This window comes from Esox lucius, chromosome 20 (genome assembly GCF_011004845.1).
Source record: "Esox lucius isolate fEsoLuc1 chromosome 20, fEsoLuc1.pri, whole genome shotgun sequence".
NCBI lineage: Eukaryota > Metazoa > Chordata > Actinopteri > Esociformes > Esocidae > Esox > Esox lucius.
In genome coordinates this window covers 20,499,281-20,520,653 of record NC_047588.1, presented here as the reverse complement: position 1 = coordinate 20,520,653, position 21,373 = coordinate 20,499,281, and the positions used below count along the sequence as shown (strand labels likewise).

At 40.0% G+C, this 21,373-nt stretch overlaps 2 protein-coding genes across 6 annotated transcripts; one reads left to right on the top strand and one right to left on the bottom strand.

The window, feature by feature from the left end:
• Window positions 1–1,523: 1,523 nt before the first annotated feature.
• Window positions 1,524–11,070, bottom strand: zufsp (zinc finger containing ubiquitin peptidase 1). 2 transcript variants are annotated; one of them, XM_010885166.4, is made up of 11 exons: window positions 10,924–11,070; window positions 9,541–10,062; window positions 9,187–9,288; window positions 8,094–8,201; window positions 7,702–7,817; window positions 6,948–7,116; window positions 5,728–5,820; window positions 5,345–5,510; window positions 2,956–3,119; window positions 2,495–2,721; window positions 1,524–1,941 (listed from the first exon to the last, which is right to left on the bottom strand). In XM_010885166.4, exons 2-11 carry the CDS (start codon window positions 10,031–10,033, stop codon window positions 1,894–1,896), a joined length of 1,686 nt encoding a protein of 561 aa, XP_010883468.2. In that variant the 5' UTR covers window positions 10,034–10,062; window positions 10,924–11,070; the 3' UTR covers window positions 1,524–1,893. The 2 variants fall into 2 exon arrangements, with proteins under 2 accessions (XP_010883468.2, XP_010883467.2); XM_010885165.4 differs by having other exon boundaries at window positions 5,728–5,916; window positions 10,924–11,069.
• Window positions 11,071–11,087: 17 nt separating this feature from the next.
• Window positions 11,088–21,123, top strand: kpna5 (karyopherin alpha 5 (importin alpha 6)). 4 transcript variants are annotated; one of them, XM_010885162.5, is made up of 14 exons: window positions 11,088–11,265; window positions 12,023–12,150; window positions 12,641–12,742; window positions 14,556–14,655; window positions 15,210–15,304; window positions 15,873–16,004; window positions 16,384–16,472; window positions 16,718–16,817; window positions 17,015–17,178; window positions 17,266–17,344; window positions 17,437–17,562; window positions 17,669–17,796; window positions 17,943–18,121; window positions 19,654–21,123. In XM_010885162.5, the coding sequence occupies exons 1-14, from the start codon at window positions 11,262–11,264 to the stop codon at window positions 19,839–19,841; spliced, it is 1,614 nt and encodes a 537-aa protein (XP_010883464.1). In that variant the 5' UTR covers window positions 11,088–11,261; the 3' UTR covers window positions 19,842–21,123. The 4 variants fall into 4 exon arrangements, with proteins under 4 accessions (XP_010883464.1, XP_019896941.1, XP_010883466.1 ...); XM_020041382.2 differs by lacking the exon at window positions 11,088–11,265 and adding an exon at window positions 11,275–11,378; XM_010885164.4 differs by lacking the exon at window positions 11,088–11,265 and adding an exon at window positions 11,391–11,533.
• Window positions 21,124–21,373: the final 250 nt, after the last annotated feature.

The following is a 21,373-nucleotide window of genomic DNA, read 5'->3' as shown; positions in this document are numbered from 1 at the left end:
TGATATTCAGGTCAGGAGACTGTGATGGCCACTCAAGAACCTTCACCTTTTTCTGCTGTAACCACTGGAGGGTCAACTTGGCCTTGTGCTTAGGGTCATTGTTGTGCTGGAAAGTCCAAGAGCGTCCCATGAGCAGCTTGCTGCATCAATTTTCACCAGAATTCCTGTGACTTTAGAGCTCTCCCACCCCCAAAATATCAGTGAGCCACCACCATGCTTCACAGTGAGGATGGTATTCTGTTCGCTATGGGCCTTGTTGACCCCTCTCCAAACAGTGCTTATGGTTGTGACCATAAAGCTCTATTTTGGTCTCGTCACTCCAAATTACAGTGTGCCAGAAGCTGTGAGGCGTGTCAAGGTGTTGTCAGGCATATGGTAACCAGGCTTTTTTGTGGCATTGGTGCAGTAAAGGCTTCTTTCTGGCAATTCCACCATGCAGGTCATTTCTGTTCATGTATCGTCGTATTGTGCTCCTTGAAACAACCACACCAGTGGGTTTTTCTTTGTATTCTGAACAATTCTTCTGGTAGTTTTAGCTGAAATCTTTCTTGGTCTACCTGACCTTGGCTTGGTATCAAGAGATCCCTGAATTTTCCACTTCTTAGTAAGTGATTGAACTGTACTGACTGGCATTTGCAAGGGTTTGGATATCTTTTTATATCCTTTTCCATCTTTATAAAGTTCCATTACCTTGTTACACAGGTCTTTTGACAGTTCTTTTTCTGCTCCCCATGTCTCAGTATCTAGCTTGCTCAGTACATCCATGTGAGAGCTAACAAACTCATTGACTATTTATGCACAGGCACTAATTGCAATTTAAAAAGCCACATGTGTGGGAAATTCACCTTCAATTGCCATTTTCACCTGTGTGACAAGAATAACATTCTTGTCACACATAACGGATATTAAACATAAAATGTACAGACTACATATATTTCAATGATGGCTTTTATTTTGAAAATGAAAATCTGAGTTAGCACTGCTAGCATGATAACCAGCTGCTAGATGATTGGTAATGAAGCCTCCAATGGCCATCACTAGTAACTAGGCCAAACATTCAAGGGTATGTAAACTTTTGATCAGGGCCATTTGTGTGATTTCTGTAATCATTATGATTTAAAAAGGAGCCAAACAACTCTATGATAATAAATAGCTTTATATGATCACTTTCCTTAAACAAAAGACAGGTTTTTTTTCATGATCAGTCAAAATGTATGCCAATTTCTGTCAGTGTATGCAAACTTATGAGCGCAACTGTAAGGCATCAGTCCCTGGACGCTCTGGTCTATCAACCCTACTTAACACTGTATAGTATGCAATCAACAATGTTATTTCAACATCTCACTTTCCTTGCTTGGTGTCAGTTGTCTCTTCATTGGGTGCTGTTTCTAACTGTTTCACTCACTGTGCATTTGTTGAACTGGTCCATCTTTGCTTTGCAAGATAGTAACATAAAGTCTTGCTATTAGTGTGTCTTCATGGACACAAAATGAGAGACTGAAGGAACAAAAAAAAATCTAATCTGTTTATTTACTACTTTATTTAGTATAGGGATTCATATATCACCTAAGTACTAGTGTCCTGCCTACACCCTACATCAAAAGATGAGGCTATGGTCTTTTCATCCCTAATTGGGACAAGACTAAGGTCAGAGGATTCCATACCTCCCCACAAAACCAATGACTCATTCTGCTTGAGACGTGCGGGACAAAGATGCACTAGGTGATCTTACTATGATCTTACATGCTTGGGATTTACAGAGAACAGAACAAATGTAATGTTAAAATAAATATTTTATTAACTTAAAATATAAAGGAAAATGCAACATTAAATGATTTAGGAAGTCATAAAGCAAAGTGACATTAAAATAAAGCAAATGCCAACATTCCAGTGTCAGGGGATCCTCTCAGCTCTCAGTGTTCTTGAGTTGAGAATGCGGGTCTGAAAAGCAAAGATTCCCAGTTTAGCATTGTGTTCAGTAGGCAGAATGAGAAAAAAATATGTATTAATTGATGAATCTCAGGTATTTTATTTTGTTTAAAATGTGTTTAGTGCCAAGCATTGCAAATAGTTAAAAAGTAAAACCAATTTACTTGTTAACTATGTGTCTACACTTTGCTGGGTTGTCGATCTCATTTGCAAGCCATCTAACAACTGGGTAATATTAATTTAGTCAAAAATTTGGGGGCACAGAAATAGATAAGGGATGGCTTAAAGAGAGCTGCAGGACATTAAGGACTGCTGCAGTGAATGATTGACATATCCCTTGCAGTGGGCCAGATTCCAGCTCACACTGCAGCAGCAAGAGTACACCAGAGGCTGCGGCCTCCGTACACTGCTAGAACAACCTAGGCAACATCCATTCTCACCACATTGTATACGGTCTGAGATAGCATAAGCCTTAAGGCTTCAAACCACCTGATTTATAATCACATATCACCTCAAATGGCCCAGATAACAAAATACCTGTACGCAGTTTAGATGCAGGACTCACTTGTTTCTCCTCGGGGGAGAGCATGCCCTCTAGAGCCACCAACTGGTACTGCCTGTGTTTTAGGTTGCCAGGGAACTTCCTCATGCGGCGAACAGCTGTGGTAACAATGACTCTATCTTGGCTCAGCAGTTTCCTCACCTCTCCAGGTGAACAGCCAGGGTCCAGGAGCAACAGGCACAAGCTACCATTCTTTTTCTGTTCCACTCCCACTATTGAGCGACTGTGGCCTTAAGACAAGACATGGAGGAATATGGCTCATTTAGTCCACTCATTACTGAGCATCTGCTAAATGACAAAAAAATTTAAATGCAGGGATTCTCTGGACATCAGATGTACGGACACAAAAACATTTTCCTAACTCAAAAAAAAACAGAGACACGCCACAAACAAATCCTCCATCATTCAACCCATCATCAAATACTCCAGCCAACCCACTAAACCACTGTTCAATGGAACTGTACCTTGATGCTGTAGGTAGAGCGGAGGCTGTTTGGTCTGTACCACCCGGGGTGGGAGTCTGGCACCCTTTGTTGCAGTCTCAGAGAAGTACTTCTTCACCCAGTCAAAGAGGCAGGGATGGGTATCTCCTGGGCCAGTGGGCTGATGAAAGTCTAAGATACGGGCCCTGTGTGGACACAGGTCAGAGGTCACTGACAGAATAGATTATATTTTCAACCATGTACACTAACGGTAAAAAGAACACCTACATTTTTAGAGTTTTATTGAAATTCATACAACATATGTCTTAATGTACTCTGAAATTAAAGCATATAACAAATAAACAATTGGATACAAAAACTAAATCATGGATTTTGTTTCATTTGTTTTGAAACAAATAGTTGGTCCCACTTGAAGTCTCCTCACAGCTGAAACTGAGACTTACTTCGGCCAATGTTAAGCTGTGCTTGAAGCAGTCGTCCTGTGAACCGTCTATGACACAAGCTTGTTGACCCTCAGAAACTGGTGTTCTGATTCTGTTGTGGCTTTGGGTTTGCCATACCTCTTCCTGTCAGTTTCCTCCAGTTTCCAAGTGCCTTTGTATGGTGTAGGAAACTGTACTCATTGACACCTTGGCTTTCAAAGACCTACACATTTAGGGGTTATAATGGTCTGTCTGTCTTCCTTTGTTAATCGCCCTTTTCTTGCAATTATTGATTTTGGATACTGTCCAAATAATGCTTAAGAGGGTGTAGCAACACAGTCTGTTCCAACACTGCTTTTATCCAGACAGTAATCACAAATAGTCAATAAAAGTTGGGACACCTGTAGGAATCAGTCTTTCTCAGTCTCTTCCAGTTTTAAATTTTAGGAGGAGATGAGGTCCTGGTCCACACCTGCAGAGTACCTGGTTTGGGGGGCCCGTTGCTGTCCCTGTCCTTGTCCACCTGGTCATACTTTTGACCTAGTCTAGAATCAAATAGACTCTGGATTTAGCCCAGAGAAATGTATTTATTATTCCAATTGGACTCTTAATATCTCACCCGGCACAGCCAGAAGAGGACTGGTCACCCCTCTGAGCCTGGGTCCTCTCTAGGTTTCTTCCTAAAATGTGGCCTTCTAAGGGAATTTTTCCTAGCCACTGAAATCCAACACTACTGTTGTTTGCTCCTTGGGGTTTAAGGCCGGGTGTCTCTGTAAAGCACTTTGTGACAACTGCTGTTGTAAAAAGGGCTTTATAAATACATTTGATTGATTGATTGATCAACTTTCAAGGCTTAATTTACTTTCATTGCTTTAGAACAGCTGTAAGTTGTTAACTCATCTTGTTCCCTGGAAGAGGCCTTTTTGCTGTACCACCAAAGCGGAGCCAGCCAAGAAGAGCGAATGTGAGTGAGCGAGTGAGGGAGTGCCCGCCCATTATTAAATTGCATAGTGGTTTGAGACCCAGTTTGAGCCACACCACAGTCAAAATAAATTATGCATTAGGATTTGTTCAGGATAAACAAAAACGTGTCTATCCGCTGGCTACAACCTTCAGTAGCTACGTTAAAATAAAACTGTTTACAGTTATATTGCGACTATTTCTGGTGGATGTTCTAAGTACGCACTGGATCACAACCCCTTGCACTGTAAAAGAGGAGGGGTTTCCACGATTCTCTCGTCTTTTCACTTGACAAAAAAAGTCAGTTACTAGTACTAGTTACTAGTAAGCCAATTACTGGCTAATAAGCTGTTAAAACTGTTCATACAGTTCATAGATGTTATTTGTAATGGAAGTAAACGTAATAAGAGAGGTTAGTCAGTTTTACACAATACTTGGTGTCTAGTGAAATATTCAAACTTGGTTTGATCTTAATTCACAACAAAATTATTTCATGTTGAGACGTGATACTGTCACTCGGCACATGTATAGCTTAGTGGCGATTAAAGACACAGCCTGTCATATGGGAGACCCCGGTTTGAATCTAGCGAGGGCAACCACATTCATCCATTCTAATTGCGGGCCAAAACGAACAAGGCTTGCCTGGTTCCTTTTATTGTTTATTATTCTGAAATGTATCTTATTTTTCAGTTTTTGGCAACCTAAACTTTCTTTAACCTTTGGCAGTTAACTGCTAACCTTTTTAGCATTTCAGGTAATTAATTGGACTTAATTAATTGAACTGCTTAGATTTGAGTACAACTGGAAAAATGGGGGTGTTCTAAAACATTTGACCGGTAGAGAAAATTCTATGGAGATTGTTTTATTTAGATTTATCTATTTAGAACATGGCTGACACAAATAAAGTGTGTATAAAACTGAGTTCATGACTGTGTACAAATTATATTAGGGCAGATGGGTATTATCAACAGTAGATAAGCTCTTAGTAATAAAACAACCCATTATAACCTATGTAGGTGTTTGCCAACCTGACACCAAGGAAGGTGCAAAGAGCATAGATCTCTGTAGCTCCTATCCAGGCCCGTGTGCCCTGTAATCGCTGGTTAAATTGGATGGCGCCCTGTGGGTCCAACCCCTCCCGCCAAGCCCCCTCGATCAATGCTTGCACCTGGGGAACGCTGGGTACCGACCCCTCTGAGAAAAAGGCAGGAGCGAGAGAAATAAGTGTGGAAACAAGGAAAATATGGCAAAAAAGATTTAAGAGAATATTTAAGGACAACAGTATTTTGATAGGGCAGCTACATTTTGCTTAATTCAAATGTTGCATTAAGTGATCCAGACAGCAACTGAGAGAATGGAAAACAATTGCAGAATGAAATGTTGTTGAGTATACATTTCTATCTGTGCGTACCTGAGATACCGTTCTTATAGGGTTCCATTCTGTGCAGAGAGGAGAGAAGCATCTGGAAGTTCCTGTAGCCACAGCCCCAGCCTTTATCACCGTCTGAGGAGCAGAAGTGGTCTGTGTCAGCACTTAGCCACACGTGGACACAGTCTCTGGCCTCCCTCTGATAATACTCATACAGGGCACCCAGCACACCTGACAGAATAAGAAGAATACAGTAAACAATTAAGGAAAGACAAAGAGAGAGAAAACACTTAATGACAATAACCTAGAGTAGTCAGGGTTATATCTACGATATGGAGTAGGCTAAACAAAATGCAGTCATAGCAGTAAAGAAACTCAAGCAAACAGGTTCATTATCCTTTTTGATGAGCCGCTGTCTTTCACATTTAGTGTTTTTTTTGTTCTTGATTTTTCATGTTTTATTTTATTACTGTGGGTGTGTTCCAACTTGACACTGAGGGGGGTGCAAAGAGGATAGATATCTGTAGCTCCTGTTCATTCAGCTGATTGTCCCTTCAGCTAATGGTATATTATATTATATATACAGTGGGGCAAAAAAGTATTTAGTCAGCCACCAATTGTGCAAGTTCTCCCACTTAAAAAGATGAGAGGCCTGTAATTTTCATCATAGGTACACTCCAACTATGAGAGACAAAATGAGAAAAGAACCTCTGTAATTGCCAAGAAGGGTTTTGCCACCAAGTACTAAGTCATGTTTTGCAGAGGGGTCGAATACTTATTTCACTCATTAAATGCAAATAAATGTATACAATTTTGACATGCGTTTTTCGGGATTGTTTTTGTTGTTATTCTGTCTTTCACTGTTCAAATAAACCCACCATTAAAATTATAGACTGATCATTTATTTGTCATTGGGCAAACGCTCAAAATCAGCAGGGGATAAAAAAAAAATATATCCCTTACTGTGTGTGTGTATATATACACATTTCTTTATTATTATAATTTTTTTCTTTCGCACCCATTATTTCCTTGTGTCCCTTCCCTAGGGAGGATTGTTGCCTCTTGCCAGGCTATGGTTGAAAATAAGAATTTGTTCTTAACAGACTTACCTGGTTAAATAAAGAAATAATAAAAGAAATACCATGGGGTGTCTCTGAATAACTCCTAAGATGTTGGTGTATTAACAAATCACATGATGTGAACCAATGTGAACTGAACAACTCTTAGACGCAGAGGTAGAATAGACACATGCAAACACACACCCTGTGTTCTGGTCCTGCCATCATCAACACCCGAGGCCAGAGACTCCATAATCTCTGCTTTCCTGTTGTGAAAGTCTGCAGGGACCATGAGACCTTGAGACACTTCTCTCTCCATGGTCCTCTCCATCTGCCTGCGATAGCCCCCACTGCTGTCCACACCAAACTGCCTCTAAATACAAACACACAGACTTGAATCATGCACACGTCGTTCTATCCTTGTGGGGAATTTTATACAGCAGAAAATCCATGTTATCTATCCCTTAGCCCTAAAGCTACCACTAACCATAACCTAAATTATCTAATGTCTATGCCTAAACATAACCAATCCCTAAAACCTTAGATACTACTACTTTACTGTGGCAATTTAATCTCCACTTTCTACCTGTAAAAGAACCAACAGATTGTAAAGTACATTTAAATATATTTTTATTATTGGCCTAAGCTACTGTCTTTGGTGCATACAGATGCAGTCTGGGTATGAATCTAACCTACTGCTATTCAAACAAAAACTCTCTCCTTTTTCCTACCCAATGAAGCATAAAATGCCTTAAAGAATTTTATATGAATACAACTTTCTGGTTTGTATAGACAATTACGTGTTTTCTAGGGGTGCTCGATTCAGATTGATCATTCACACGAAAGCACGCACACACCAATATATCACATACACTCCATTACTCAAGCCAAGCACACATACATCATACTGTTCATCATGCAGCAAGATCAAATCCACTACTATACACTTTATAAGAACCTGTAGTTTTTTGAACTCCTCTGCCTCCCTCTTGGCCTCCTGCTCCTTCCTCCTTTCCTTCTCATCCTCCTCATCCTGCAGTAGTCTGGCTAGTCTCACATCTGAGCCTGGGCTCACTTCAACACACACACACACACACACCAAATGTAATGGCAGCTGCACGTGTGAACTTAATAGTTCCAGGAGTTAAATTAATACAAATAGTAAAAAGCAAGCCATACAAAGAAAACATCATATTGCAAACTCAGGAGCTAGCTGGCACTGAGGTGCCTCTGCCTCTACACATTCACTGAGGTGCCTCTGCCTCTACACATTCACTGAGGTGCCTCTGCCTCTACACATTCAATGAGGTGCCTCTGCCTCTAGTAAAAACACATTGAATCCAGTTGTACCTGCGCTTGTGGCTGTGCCGTAGTCAAGATGAAGCTCCACATGTTCTTGCAGTGAGGAGCTGTCTCCACAAACCACAGCACACAAGGGACACTCAAAACTCTTCCCATCTGAGGAGGAGGAAAGGGACAAAGTTGGTAAAAGGGAAAAGGAGAAGCAATTCATTTTTAAACAATTTCTATTCAGGTTAGTCTCATTGGGATGAAAACTTTAGCAAAGCAATTTTGCTTTATGAGGACAAATTATACCATACAGAAAGCAAAAATTACTTTTAACTTTTTCACATTTCGTCACGTTCCCTTAGAATTTCACACCATATCCCACATTTAAGGGGATATATTGTGAAATAAAATATATAAAAAGAATAAAACAGAAAATGGTACTATTGGTGGAAGCACTTTTGGCAGTAATTAAAGAAGGTGTCGGTTGGAATAACTAGGCCTCTACCAACTTTACCCACCTGAATTTTTAAAGGACATTTATTTCTGTGTTCTTTTGGTAATTGTCATGCTAAAAGTGGAAATTCTTTGTTTGAGCGTTTTTCAAAGACAGCATATTTTCCATAATTACTTTCTGAACATTGCTCAATTAATTTGCCCTTCCAGCGTGACAAGTGCCCTAGTCCCTGAAGATGAGAAACATAACCATAACAAGATGCTGAACCACCACGCTTCACAGCAGGGATGGTCTTTTGGTTGTTATGCCATGTTTGGTTTTTGCTAAATGTAGCTCTGTGAACATAAGCCATAAAATGAAATTGTAGTTTTGTCAGATCAGAAATATTTTGCTACAAAGCTACATAATCAATCACTTGAGGCTGAATGAGGAAGATGCTTCCTTGGCAGAAGTGACTCCCAAGACAATCACTGATATAAAAAGTACAGATTATATTGAGACAGACACAATGGCAGTCACAGCAGTATGAAACTACACTGTTCAGTATACATTGGAAAGTCTGCATGCACAATGGATTGGCCATAAATTGTGCATGCAGACTTTCCAATGTATACTGAACAGTGTAGTTTCAGACTGCGGTGACTGCTGGTTTGTACAGTCAAAGTTTGGTCTGTATGTTTTGATCTAAAGCTACTGTACCTTCAACTGTGCTCACTCCTTGCAGGTGCAATTCTACATGATCCTGTAAGATAAAGGCGTTGGTACAGACCAGGGTACAAATTGGACAAGGAAACTGCTTCTCTGTAACATGAACATAGAACATTACGTTAACAATGAGACAAAGAATTTTCAAAAGACTCAAAAGAGTATTTCAACAAATATTAGTCAAAGCAAACAACTACAGTAACTAGGCCTGTTATCAGTAATTACAACAAAGTGTAGCAGATTGCTTTAAGTACAACAAACAAATAATTAAGTTAAAACAAACCAATGTATGCCAGTCAGCATATATGTAACAACATGTCACTTAAGACAAACTCAAATAAAATGCACCTTTATGTGGAGAGGAGAGACACTTCTGTTTAGCTTTGGTTTGCTCGGCTGCTCCTATAGAATCCTCAACACTACGTGTTTTAGCAGGCCTGCTGGAGTCCTTAGCTGTAGCCACTGATGAAGTGGCCCCAACAATGGCCAGCACTGGCCTTTCAAACGCTCCGGAAGGTAGCGTTATAGTCCCCTGAGACACTGGTGTGCTAGTTGATGTCCTGAGAGAGGCATCTTCTACAGTTCGAGACCTCTGGCCAGTGGCCACTGTGACAACATTGTGACCTCCATCTACACCTGTACCCTTTGATCCTCTTCCTCTGCCGTGGTCCTGCTCATCTGTGTGTGCAGTGCTGACGTGAAAGCTGAGTTCATCATATGAGACTCCAGAGAGGGAACAGAGGGGGCAGCTCATGTCATTCTCCACATGACTTAGGAGGAGGTGAGTCTTCATGTCCTCTTCCAAAGCCAACTCCTCACCACAGATGTCACATGTCAGCATGGTGCTCTGCAGGCAGCCTTAAACTGAAACTAAAACAAGATTAATTGTCAGTCTACAAATAGAATTCTCAAGAAACACTTAAATCTACCAAATGAATCCAATAATGTACCAGTAATGCACTTGGCCAGATAGACGTTTCCATTTCTGCCTGCCAAGACAGTGTAGGCATTTTCTAAATAACAGAATATGGTGATGTATGTTGGCCCCTTTTTCAAAAATAACCCCATAACAATGGCACAAGTGAAAATCTATAATGCAAATCAGAAAAACACGTTTAGATTTATGTTGGAGCTTAAAATGAACGTTCAAACAGCTTAAATCGTATCAGCTTTGTTCGCAACTAATGAATTATGTCCACAGCCGGGGAAAAGACGCGTTGAAACTAAATTGTATGAGATCTACTGATTATTCATTTGTTTCATGTGGATATCTAGAATTTAGAGAATCATTTTACAATTTGTCGGCAAATAATCGTTCATTGACAAAAGGTTTGTACATGATGGAGTCAAATGAATGGCTCCTTCCAGCAATGCGATTCTGTTCTCAACCCAAAACAGTTCATGAGCCGTTCGTCCTTGAACGACCAATCCGTCAAACAGAAACATGCCAGCACAGTACGCGCGGTCGAATTTTGCTTGTTCGTGGTTGGCTCTACCCACCTCATTTGCAGGATCAGTACCGTACACACTCGGCGTCACTAGTTTCCCATTCATATATATTGATTCTGGGATATATAGGTTCAATATATCCCAGTTTTATTCGTCCAAATTCTGACTAGCAGGATAGTAATAGGTAAATAGGAATTTGGCTAGGTAGCTACAGTATGACATTGTAGCTAGCTCGTAAACATCAGCAGCATTACGCTGAAAAGAGAGAAAACCATTACTCACCGATATCTAGAACTTAGAAAATGTTCTCTTAGGAACGCTTGGTCCGATGTCTAATTTGAAAATAAGTGTGCTTCAGTTTCACTTTTCATATAGCAACATATTACTTTGGCTAATTTACTGGCCCAGTTCATAGGAATCGAATCGGTGCAGTGCTGCGCTGCTACCGGATGAGTAGATGGATTTGACGTCACTAGATGTTGATCCAGGAGGGGGTACTGGGATTTTTTTGCGATTAACACAGGACGCCATATTGCACTCAGCTGGATTCGGGAGGTTGCGTGAAGGAAATAATACATTGCTATTTAACCCCAACAGTTTTGTGACATTTTTCATCTTAAATGGGTAAGAGCAACATAGTCGTCACAACACTTCCTTGTCGTTTTCTTTTTTGAATACTTTGTCGGATAACTTGCCATGATGATGACGGCTGCGGAACAAGAGTGGACAGGAGAGGGGTGTGTTTAAGGAGCTAGTGTTAGCTAGCGACGTAGTTAATCTAGATACTTATCTTGCTAACGCTACCAACAACTTTTCCCCCCTGTAATATTAACGACATCGAACAAGGATATCTGTGATTTTGGGGTTTAGAATTGCTACATCTGTTTTACAGGTAAACAGATAAATTAGCGTTGTCTCGCGACGCATAACTTAAGCTACTAGTTAGCTAACTAAACTGTGCCCCATACTAGCTCTGTTAGGCCGTAGCTAGAAGGAAATCGGTTTTGTTCGAGGATCAAGAATTCTTACAGAAAATACGATTAAAAAATGTACATGTGAAGTTGTTAGTAGGGCATTCGCTAATTATGTTAGCCCAGCTAAGAATTGTTAGCTAGTTGACGCTAGCTAGCGCAACCCTGCCTTGTCATGTTTCTTTTTTAATATCAACTAAGATTAGCGTCATTTTTACGCTAGATGTATATCTAACTCATTTCTTATTTGATGTTCGTTAATCACCAAACTCTATGTAGCTAGGTGTTTTAAGCCTGGCTAATCGAAACTCGAAAGTGTTTTCAAATTTATACATTTTCCAATGGCGAATGTTTATATTCGTTTGGCTATTTGATTTTTTAGGATGACATGTCTGTCCTTATTTCACTAGACGAGATGGCAAGCCCAGGGAATGACAGAATGAAATGCTACAAGAACAAAGCGCTGAATCCACAGGAGATGCGCCGGAGGAGAGAGGAGGAGGGGATCCAACTCCGTAAACAGAAGAGAGAGGAACAGGTAGGGTGGTTGTAGTTCCGTTACTAACAGAGATTCTCAATTGCGCAAAAGTCTGACCCGTCCTCTAAGTCTACCTTCTTATGAAACGGTTGAGTGGTGAGGAACTGTATCAGTTTGGTTGTAATCTAACATAGGAATATCCTCTTCTCTTGTTACCTACTTCATCCATGGAAGCACAATAGCACCCAGCTTGCTTGCATGGATGTGTTTTAACCAGGTTGAATCAGCTGTTTTCTTGAATGAAAAAGTATGCACATTATTTTTCATTGTAAAAGTTCCGGCACAACAAGTAATTTCTTCATGTTTTTAGGATTCTGTCCCTATACCCTAAATGTCATTTGCCAGATGATGCATGAGTGGGGACAGTCTTACTTCGTATGAGCGCATTTGTTTCTAAGTTACATCTTCTCATTACTTTTGAGATCTTTCATGTCCGGAGGCAGATGAGCTAAAAGTTTCCTACTGACACGTTTTTCTCTCTTCCACACAGCTGTTCAAGCGGAGGAATGTTTGTGTGCCCTCAGGCGAAGAGTCAATGTTGGAGTGCCCTATCCAGGACCCTGATGTCAGCTCTACTGTACCAGTCTCAGGTGTACGTATTCACCATTACAATCATTGTCTTTCTTTCATGGTCTACATCCTGCACTGAGGGTCTAGCTTGAAATACCACTAGCTGCCTGTTACTTTAAACTTGCTGTTCTTATTTAGGGACTTTTTTTATGTCTCTGTTTTCTAATCTGGTGGCAACTGGATTCACTGTGGTAACTCTCCCAGTACAAATTACATGTAGAAAAATACTATGAACATCAAACAACATTGGAAAGCGTGTCATCCCAATATACGCACAAGTAAAAACTGTAGTGTTGTGCCAAGAGGAGTGGGTAGGCCTATACCCTAATTTGTCCACTATCTAAATGTTTTTGAATCTCCTGTACTTTACTATATTTCTGTCAATAAAACTGCTTGAATGATAACGTTTGTGCAGCATGCTATATCAACATTGTAAGCTAAACATTCAGATACAGGGCTTGACAATGATGGCCCTGGGCCATTTTTTGCCATTGCAAAAAATGTGAGATTGAGAAAAGAATCGCATTTTAAACTCTACATCCTCCAGTTGTTTCGTAATCTGGCACTTACAAATAACTACCTTACAGCGTGCTGTTGGCCAGTCGCGAGTGGAGCATTGATGTGACCTGTGGCTATCTGGTATTGTCCCCCCCTCAAATGAAAGCCATCATTTTTACCTAATTGTAAAAAATAATTTACCTGTTAAGACTTCAATGGCATTCAGATGCACTGTCATATGTTCCCGGCTAGAGTGGACAAATGTGGGTCTTTTTACAAAGGCACTGACAGCTCGTAAACAGTCCCTGACCAACCATGCCAATAGCAAAGAGCACCTGCTCTGTATGACAGCCAAGCCAGTGGCTGAAAATCCATCTTCCGCCATTCGCCTTGTTCCCCCGGGGATGAGTGAGTTAGTGTTTTGTTTGAAAGTGAAATATTTTGTTGACTTTTTATTGTATTTTTTATAATTAGAAATGTGGTGAAATAAATCTAAAAATAATTCATTTTTTAATACTTTAACAAGTATTAAATATGTTAAGTAACAAACTTTTTGAAGGAGGGACAGTGATTTTTTTGGGGGGGGGCAGTAAGTTTAAACAAATGTTAACGTTGGGCCTGGGATATGTTCCATCAGCTTTTATTTGATATGGTGTATAGCTATTTTGACAAACATCAGTATGGAATTAAGAAGTACACAAAATACATAATTAAAAAAGTGTATAGCCCCACTACAAGATTAATATTGTTGCTAGCTGCAATATGTTGTGAGTTATATTCACACAAGTTTGATATGTTTTCCTTCTGATTACCAGACAATATGGTCGTAACTGATTTAATTGGACAAATGCATAGCATTTGAGTTATTTCAAGTGTTTTGCAATTGTTAAAATAAATGTAATCACACATTGAGTTAATTTTTTCTTTATCTGTTGCAGATTAATGATTTCTTCGACCAATTTGAAAAGAGAATCATCCAATAATGTTTATTCAGAAAAACGTATTTGTAGAACAAAACAGTGTTTATGTCCATGGAAATCAGTGATATGTTTACTATACTTTAATGAGGCAATACTTTTCATTTGGCATATTAGTCACACTTGAATTTCATGTGTGACTAATACATAAGGGCATTTTGTTGACTAAAATGACTCACTTTGACAAATCGACTAAATCGTTATAAAAATTATAATGTGACTAAAACGTTGACATTTTAATCAAAATGACTAAGACTCAACTAAATAAAAAATTAAGGTGCCAAATTGAACAATGCTGTGTTGTAACTGGGGTCTAAGCGAAGGTTGTGATTTTCGTTCTATGTTTTGATTTGTTTGTAGGAAGGTGTCATAACTCCAGACATGATCCAAATGATCTTCTCTGAGGATGCAGACCAACAGCTGATCGCCACACAGAAATTCAGGAAGTTACTCTCCAAAGGTCTGTGCATTTAATTTAAATTCATAGTTTTCCCAAGTAGAAAGTATATCACATGCAGGGTATATCACATCCAATAAAAGTTATTGGGAACACTGGCACTCCTTAAATTAAAAAGTTAGAAGCACCATAAAATTCATAATATTTCTGTACCTTGAAGCATATGTTGTGGGCGCTAAAACACTTGAAAGTCACGGTAGTAGGAAGAAGCCGTATCATTACAACATTATCTTTATTATTTTTTATCCACACAATGCTCTTAAAAAACTCTTGGTTGGACAGCAAAACATTTGGTTGCATAAGCGATCAAATTGGTCACAGAGTTTAGGTCCCTGGTCTCAAGTGCTGTGTTGATCCAATTTGTAATACATAATACTAGTTGTGTGTTCATAAATAGTGTTTAATTGTGTGGATTGTCCAAAGATTTCTTGGGTCTGGATTGCCTTTACCAGTTGTCTTGAAATAATGCTGTTGGTCATGCCATTTGTTTTCAGACATTAACTAGTTTGTTTGAAACCTGATGTCATTGTGATGGCATCCTCTTCTTTTCTCATCAGAACCCAACCCTCCCATAGATGAGGTGATCCTCACCCCAGGGGTTGTGAACAAGTTTGTGGAGTTCCTCAAGAGGAGTGAGAACTGCACTCTTCAGGTGTGTTAGGTGGATGGGTCTGTTTGTGGGATTAATGTGGAAATATATTGGTTTGGTAAATTTGCAAAGATAGATTGTAACACAGCGGTAAACATGCCCCTTTCCCAACTTTTTTTAAAATTTGTTGCTGGTATCAAATTCAAAATGGGCCTGTATTTTTCCAAAAACAATAACACTTCTCAGTTTCATCATTTTAACTTGAGATGCATTTTGCTCTCCTCTGCTCCAGGCACACAGTTAGCCCACTTGTTTAATGGTGATAATGTGTTAATGCAGCAATTAAAGCTTGCATTCAAGATGAAAGAAGTTTCATGTAAAAACCAAACTCATGTCATGATACCAAACTTAAACCTAGCTCTATGAAAAGCATGAAATTAGACACTTGTTTTACTTATTTACAGTGCTGAGCCCTGCAAGCTCTTTGTTTCTTTTAGCTATGTTGCTGGTAGACTAATTAATGGATCATTAAGTCTGTTACCTACAAAATGTCTAAGAACTTTATTGATAAGTTGTTGCATTATTCTGTAAGGGCTTATCATATTTACCCCATGTGGCCTTTGTTTGACAGTTTGAGGCAGCTTGGGCCCTAACCAACATTGCCTCTGGGACCTTCCTGCATACCAAGGTGGTCATTGAGACGGGGGCTGTACCCATCTTTATTGAGCTGCTCAACTCGGACTATGAGGACGTCCAGGAGCAGGTGACTGTTTAGAGGACCTTTGTTCACTTCCAAATTCTCTTTTCTACAGCCAAAACTGGATGACTTGTCAAACGAATCCAAACCTGTCAAATTCTTTAAAGGATATAATATCGACATTGAATGTAGAATAATATGTTTTATACTGTATCATGTTTTGTATAGACCACGAATTCCAGTTATTTTAGAACAGAATTTGTAATGTTTGCTGGCAGGGGGTCATATCTGATATTGATCATATCAGTTGTTGCTATTGGTCCTCCAAGCCCAGGTCTACATAGATGGCTCTTCAGTTTGTGGGGAAATACAGCTTAGCTGCCTCGCTGCTGGGTCATTGGTAGCCAGGTAGCCAGTGATGTGACAAGTGATTGGTGTATTTCAGGCTGTGTGGGCGCTGGGAAACATTGCCGGGGACAACGCAGAGTGTAGAGACTACGTGCTCAACTGTGGCATCTTGCCCTCTCTACAACAGTATGTGGGGAGGCGCATCAGCATCACTAAATGTTTTACTCCATTGTCTAATATATTGTATAATCCAACAGCAATAGAACATAGGAAATGTCATTTTTAAACATTTATTTAAAAAGTGAAGCTGGAAATAGATAATTAAATGTATAATTTTGTTGTATCCAAAAAGTAAATCAACTTTTATATTGCCTTAATGTTTAACAGTTTAATTTCAGTCTGAATGAATACGTCGTTCTCTGCTCCTACAGGCTACTAGCTAAATCCAATCGTCTCACCACAACTAGAAATGCTGTATGGGCTCTGTCTAATCTGTGCAGAGGGAAAAATCCCCCTCCAGACTTTGCCAAGGTAATATAGTGAATTGTCACTCTGCTCATGTGGATCAAATCTTTTAACAGATCTCAAGTGTCATGCACTTAATACACATGCTGCTCTAGGATTTTAAAGAGTTTTTGCCAAAGACCAAAACTCAATGCTTTTGCCGTGATTTTGCTCTCCCTTGGGTTTGCCTTCTACCCACCACCCGGTCACCGTTTCTCTTTCAGGTATCTCCTTGTCTCAGTGTGCTCTCCAGGCTGCTGTTCAGTAGTGACCCAGATGTCTTGGCTGATGCCTGCTGGGCTCTCTCCTACCTTTCTGATGGACCCAACGACAAGATACAGACTGTCATCGACTCTGGGGTCTGCCGCAGATTGGTAGAGTTACTCATGTAAGGAATACTAGACACGCACTCTAAAGCTGAGATGTTGTTTTTGTTTCCGACACACTGACTGTTTTATTTATTTTCTTGTTTCAGGCACAGTGATTACAAGGTGGTCTCTCCTGCGCTACGTGCTGTGGGCAACATAGTGACAGGAGATGACATTCAAACTCAGGTACAGCCAGTCATTTTGTTTTCTTGCTGTGTGTGTGGTGTGTGTGCGCGCGCGTAGTCTTCACATTGTGCTTTTTGTCTGTGCTGTTGTAGGTGATTCTGAACTGCTCGGCCCTGCCTTGCCTATTACACCTGCTCAGCAGTCCCAAGGAGTCCATCAAGAAGGAAGCCTGCTGGACTGTGTCCAACATTACAGCTGGAAACAGAGCACAGATTCAGGTGTGTGCGTGTGTGTGCCTGGTTAACTAGTTTGTAGTTGAGTGCTTTAGTAATTGAATGTAGCTGTATGCCTGATCACTCTCTCTTTGTCTTGTGTGTGTATCAGACGGTGATAGATGCCAACATCTTCCCAGTGTTGATAGAAATTCTTCAGAAGGCAGAGTTCCGCACTAGGAAGGAAGCAGCATGGGCTATAACCAACGCTACCTCCGGGGGTACTCCTGAGCAGATCAGGTAATAACATGCAAGGAATTCTTGGATATTAAACCACAGCATAATCTGTTGGCACTGAGCTGTTCTATAAGGCCTTGTTGACCTCAACTACACTAAAGAAATAGAAGAAATGGAAAGTTATTGGTTTTGTCTTGCTGTCCCTGTAGGTACCTGGTTAGTCTGAACACCATCAAGCCTATGTGTGACCTGTTGACGGTGATGGACAGTAAGATAGTGCAGGTTTCACTCAACGGTCTGGAGAACATCTTGAGATTGGGAGAGCAGGAGGGCAAGCAAAATGGATCTGGCATCAACCCTTACTGCGCTCTTATAGAAGAGGCTTATGGTATTTAACACACACACACATTCATTTCTTTGTAGGGACCTTAAACAATAACCTTTTCCCTTACCCTGACCACAGCTGTAAACGTGCGTGCACAAGTCAGTTTTGTCGGTCCTTACCAAAAGCAATCATGAAAGAAAAATCAGACACCAAAACCATATGTGGAACGACTACATTAGTTTGGGGATGAAACACGTAAAACATTCATTTATATTTAGATGGCTTACTAATTATTTTCTTGGTCTTTGGAGGATTTTGACTAGTCTTACCAAGTTAATAAAACCATGTTTCTCTATTGAGGATTAATCCACAGATAAAAGTGTACATGTATCTCCTTGTTTTCATTTAGCCACATGGGTTAGAATGTATCAAAATCAATGAGTTTGAGTGGTTAGACCTTAACCATGTTCAATAACTTCGACACTAGCGAGCAGTTTATGTAGTTATTGAACATAGTATATGTGTAAATTGATTTTGCGTTGTTCCCACACCCAACATGTCTGGTGTAGTTAGGTTGAAAGTTTATGGGGACCAGTGAGAAATGCTCCTTGTTTATATCCTTATAGGAAGTTGTGGTACCCCCAAGTATAGTGCAATTGAGAACAGGATCTCTGAAGTAACTACTTAAGTTCCAAGAAACCCGGTAAAGGGAGTTCAGAACTAACCAGGGATCAATAAAATAAAAAGGAATAGTTTAAATAAAAAATGAAGGTCACTGGTTAGTTCTGAACTCTGTTAACCTGGTCATTTAGCTTTTCCTTAGGAAAATCCAAAACCGGTTTACTTTGTACTTTATACACCTCTGGTCGGATGTCTATATACTTCTGGCCATATGGTGTACACAATTGTAAATAGCATTTTAGTGCACTTTAAATATATTCCTGAAGTATTTCAAATATAATATATAATCTGAGGTTTATACTTATTGCTTTTTATATAGTGCTTTTTTGGGGTTAACATTTACACTACTAGATTATTTTAATCATCCCCCTCATTTTTACCCCCATCTCCCTTGTGTAGGCATATCGCCATTGTGCTAATGCAATCAGTCAAAGACAGGCACTTGTATACAAGTTCAACAGGGTTAGGATTATACACGAATAATCAAACAATCCTTTGAACAGGGCAATTTTAACAAGTCGGTTAAAACTTTATTTCAGTATGTTCTCACGTTGTATTAATTTTAGTTTATCAATTTTACAGATGTTTCAGTAAAGGCATGATGTGGACTGGATATACTAACATCTGTATCCATAGTCAGTAGCAGGGGTATTCAACACTTAACCACCTGCTGGTGGTCTGTTCTACCTCATTATTTATTGCACCCTCCTGGTATCACAGGTCTAAATAAGTATAGTGGAACTGGCCATCGAACTCCAGAGTTCAGTTTAAGGGGTCTATAGCATCATGCTTTTTATGAAACATCTGTAAAATATAAATACAATTGATTCACTAGACTGCAGTACATATGTTGTGTTATTGTGAATAGTGTACTCTCTGCTAAACAACTGTCTACCTCAAAATGTCTACTTCAGGTCTTGACAAGATTGAGTTCCTGCAGAGCCATGAGAACCAGGAGATCTACCAGAAGGCTTTTGATCTGATTGAACACTACTTTGGTGTGGAGGAGGAGGATGCTAGTATTGCCCCACAGGTGGACCAGAGCCAGGGCCAGTACATCTTCCAGCAGCAGGATGGGCCCATGGAGGGCTTCCAGCTCTAACCACCTCCTCAGCCTGATTTTTGACCTTTCCCCTTTTGAGTATATACTACCTCCCCAGATTCCAGCCTCCATAGGGCTGTTTAGAACTGAACTAATGACCCCTCCCAACCTCCGGACCCACCAGGTCCACCGCTCTCTTCTCCCGGAAGGCTAGCCCGGCCCTGCCTTACCTACCTGTGTGTAGAGAGAGTGACTTAGAGACAGAGAGACTGGGGGCTGCTCATTCTCAGTGTTTGAGACATGTCCCCAGTTGTTTGGGAGCCTGTATGGAGCATTTGGGTTGTTTCTTTCTCTTTTAGACTTTACGGTCTGTGCAGTGGCAAGCCTACTAGTAGGCATAGGAAAGAATAGATTGTGTTCATTTCTTTATAGACAATTTTATTTCCTGTGATATTAATACTATAATGAAGATTACTATCATTACAACATTGACACTGGTGTCCCAATCACCCTTCATATCCCTATTGAAATGTGAAACTACCTCTTCAGTTTTCAACAAAAAAAACAACAGATAAGAACATATGAAGTATCTGACTGGAATCTCATCATGTAGTCGAAGTGAAACTCCTATATCTACTAGTATTCTGAAGGGGTTTAGTGACTATCAGCTCATCTCCTAACTGGTACCTTTAGACCAGAGCTGAGAAGAGGGTAATTTAAAGTACATATACAGTCTACTGTTTTGGTGGAGAATGTACATTGTCATGATGATGATCGTGTGTATTCCTGTGACTTTTGATTAATTAAGTTGGAAAAGCAGCTGTACAACTATTTCTCCAGTGTTTCTCTATGTTAATGAAATTAACTTTGGTTGACCTGGAGATTTCAAATCTTATTTATTCTGTTGAAAGGGCTGTCTGCTCATTTGAGAGATCGGTGGCCAAACACTGTCCTTATTATTACCTGCACTTCTTTCCACCCTATGGCCCTGGCTGCAATAATAATGTTAGAATAACATTCAGGAGTCAGACTGCAGCAGACTAGCTGCAGTAATGTATATACCTTGTGTAGGACAGCACTGCATGTAACTGGCCGCATTGGATTCAGCATAGCATTCAGCCAAGCAAATGTTTGATAAATGTCTGTGACAATATTATGGTCATATTGTGGCAACAATAGGGTAAAGTTGAGGAGGGTTCTGCTTGTGTGAGTGCTCCTTATTGAACCTGCCCCCAGCCACAGTATAGGGCCAGATGGGTTTGGGGCAGTTACTTGCGTCTGTTGTGTGAATGATGCAGTGTTTGAAACAATTTCCAGGTGAATAAAAACACAGGCTCCCAGAGTTCTTTTGTTGTTGTTTTCTTACTTTATCCCACCATGAATTATAGTGTGATATCATGACTTGTTTTTCTACAAGTCTTTTGTTTTATCCGTGGTGGTGATACAGTACTTTGCGTTGGCTTTTGGACAATTTTAGAAAATGCTCAGTTGAAATAGTGCTCTGTATATCATATATACATGTCAGAAATGTGTTGAAATTATATAAAACACATACTAATTGGAAGGGTGTGAATTATTAAATGCCGTGTTTT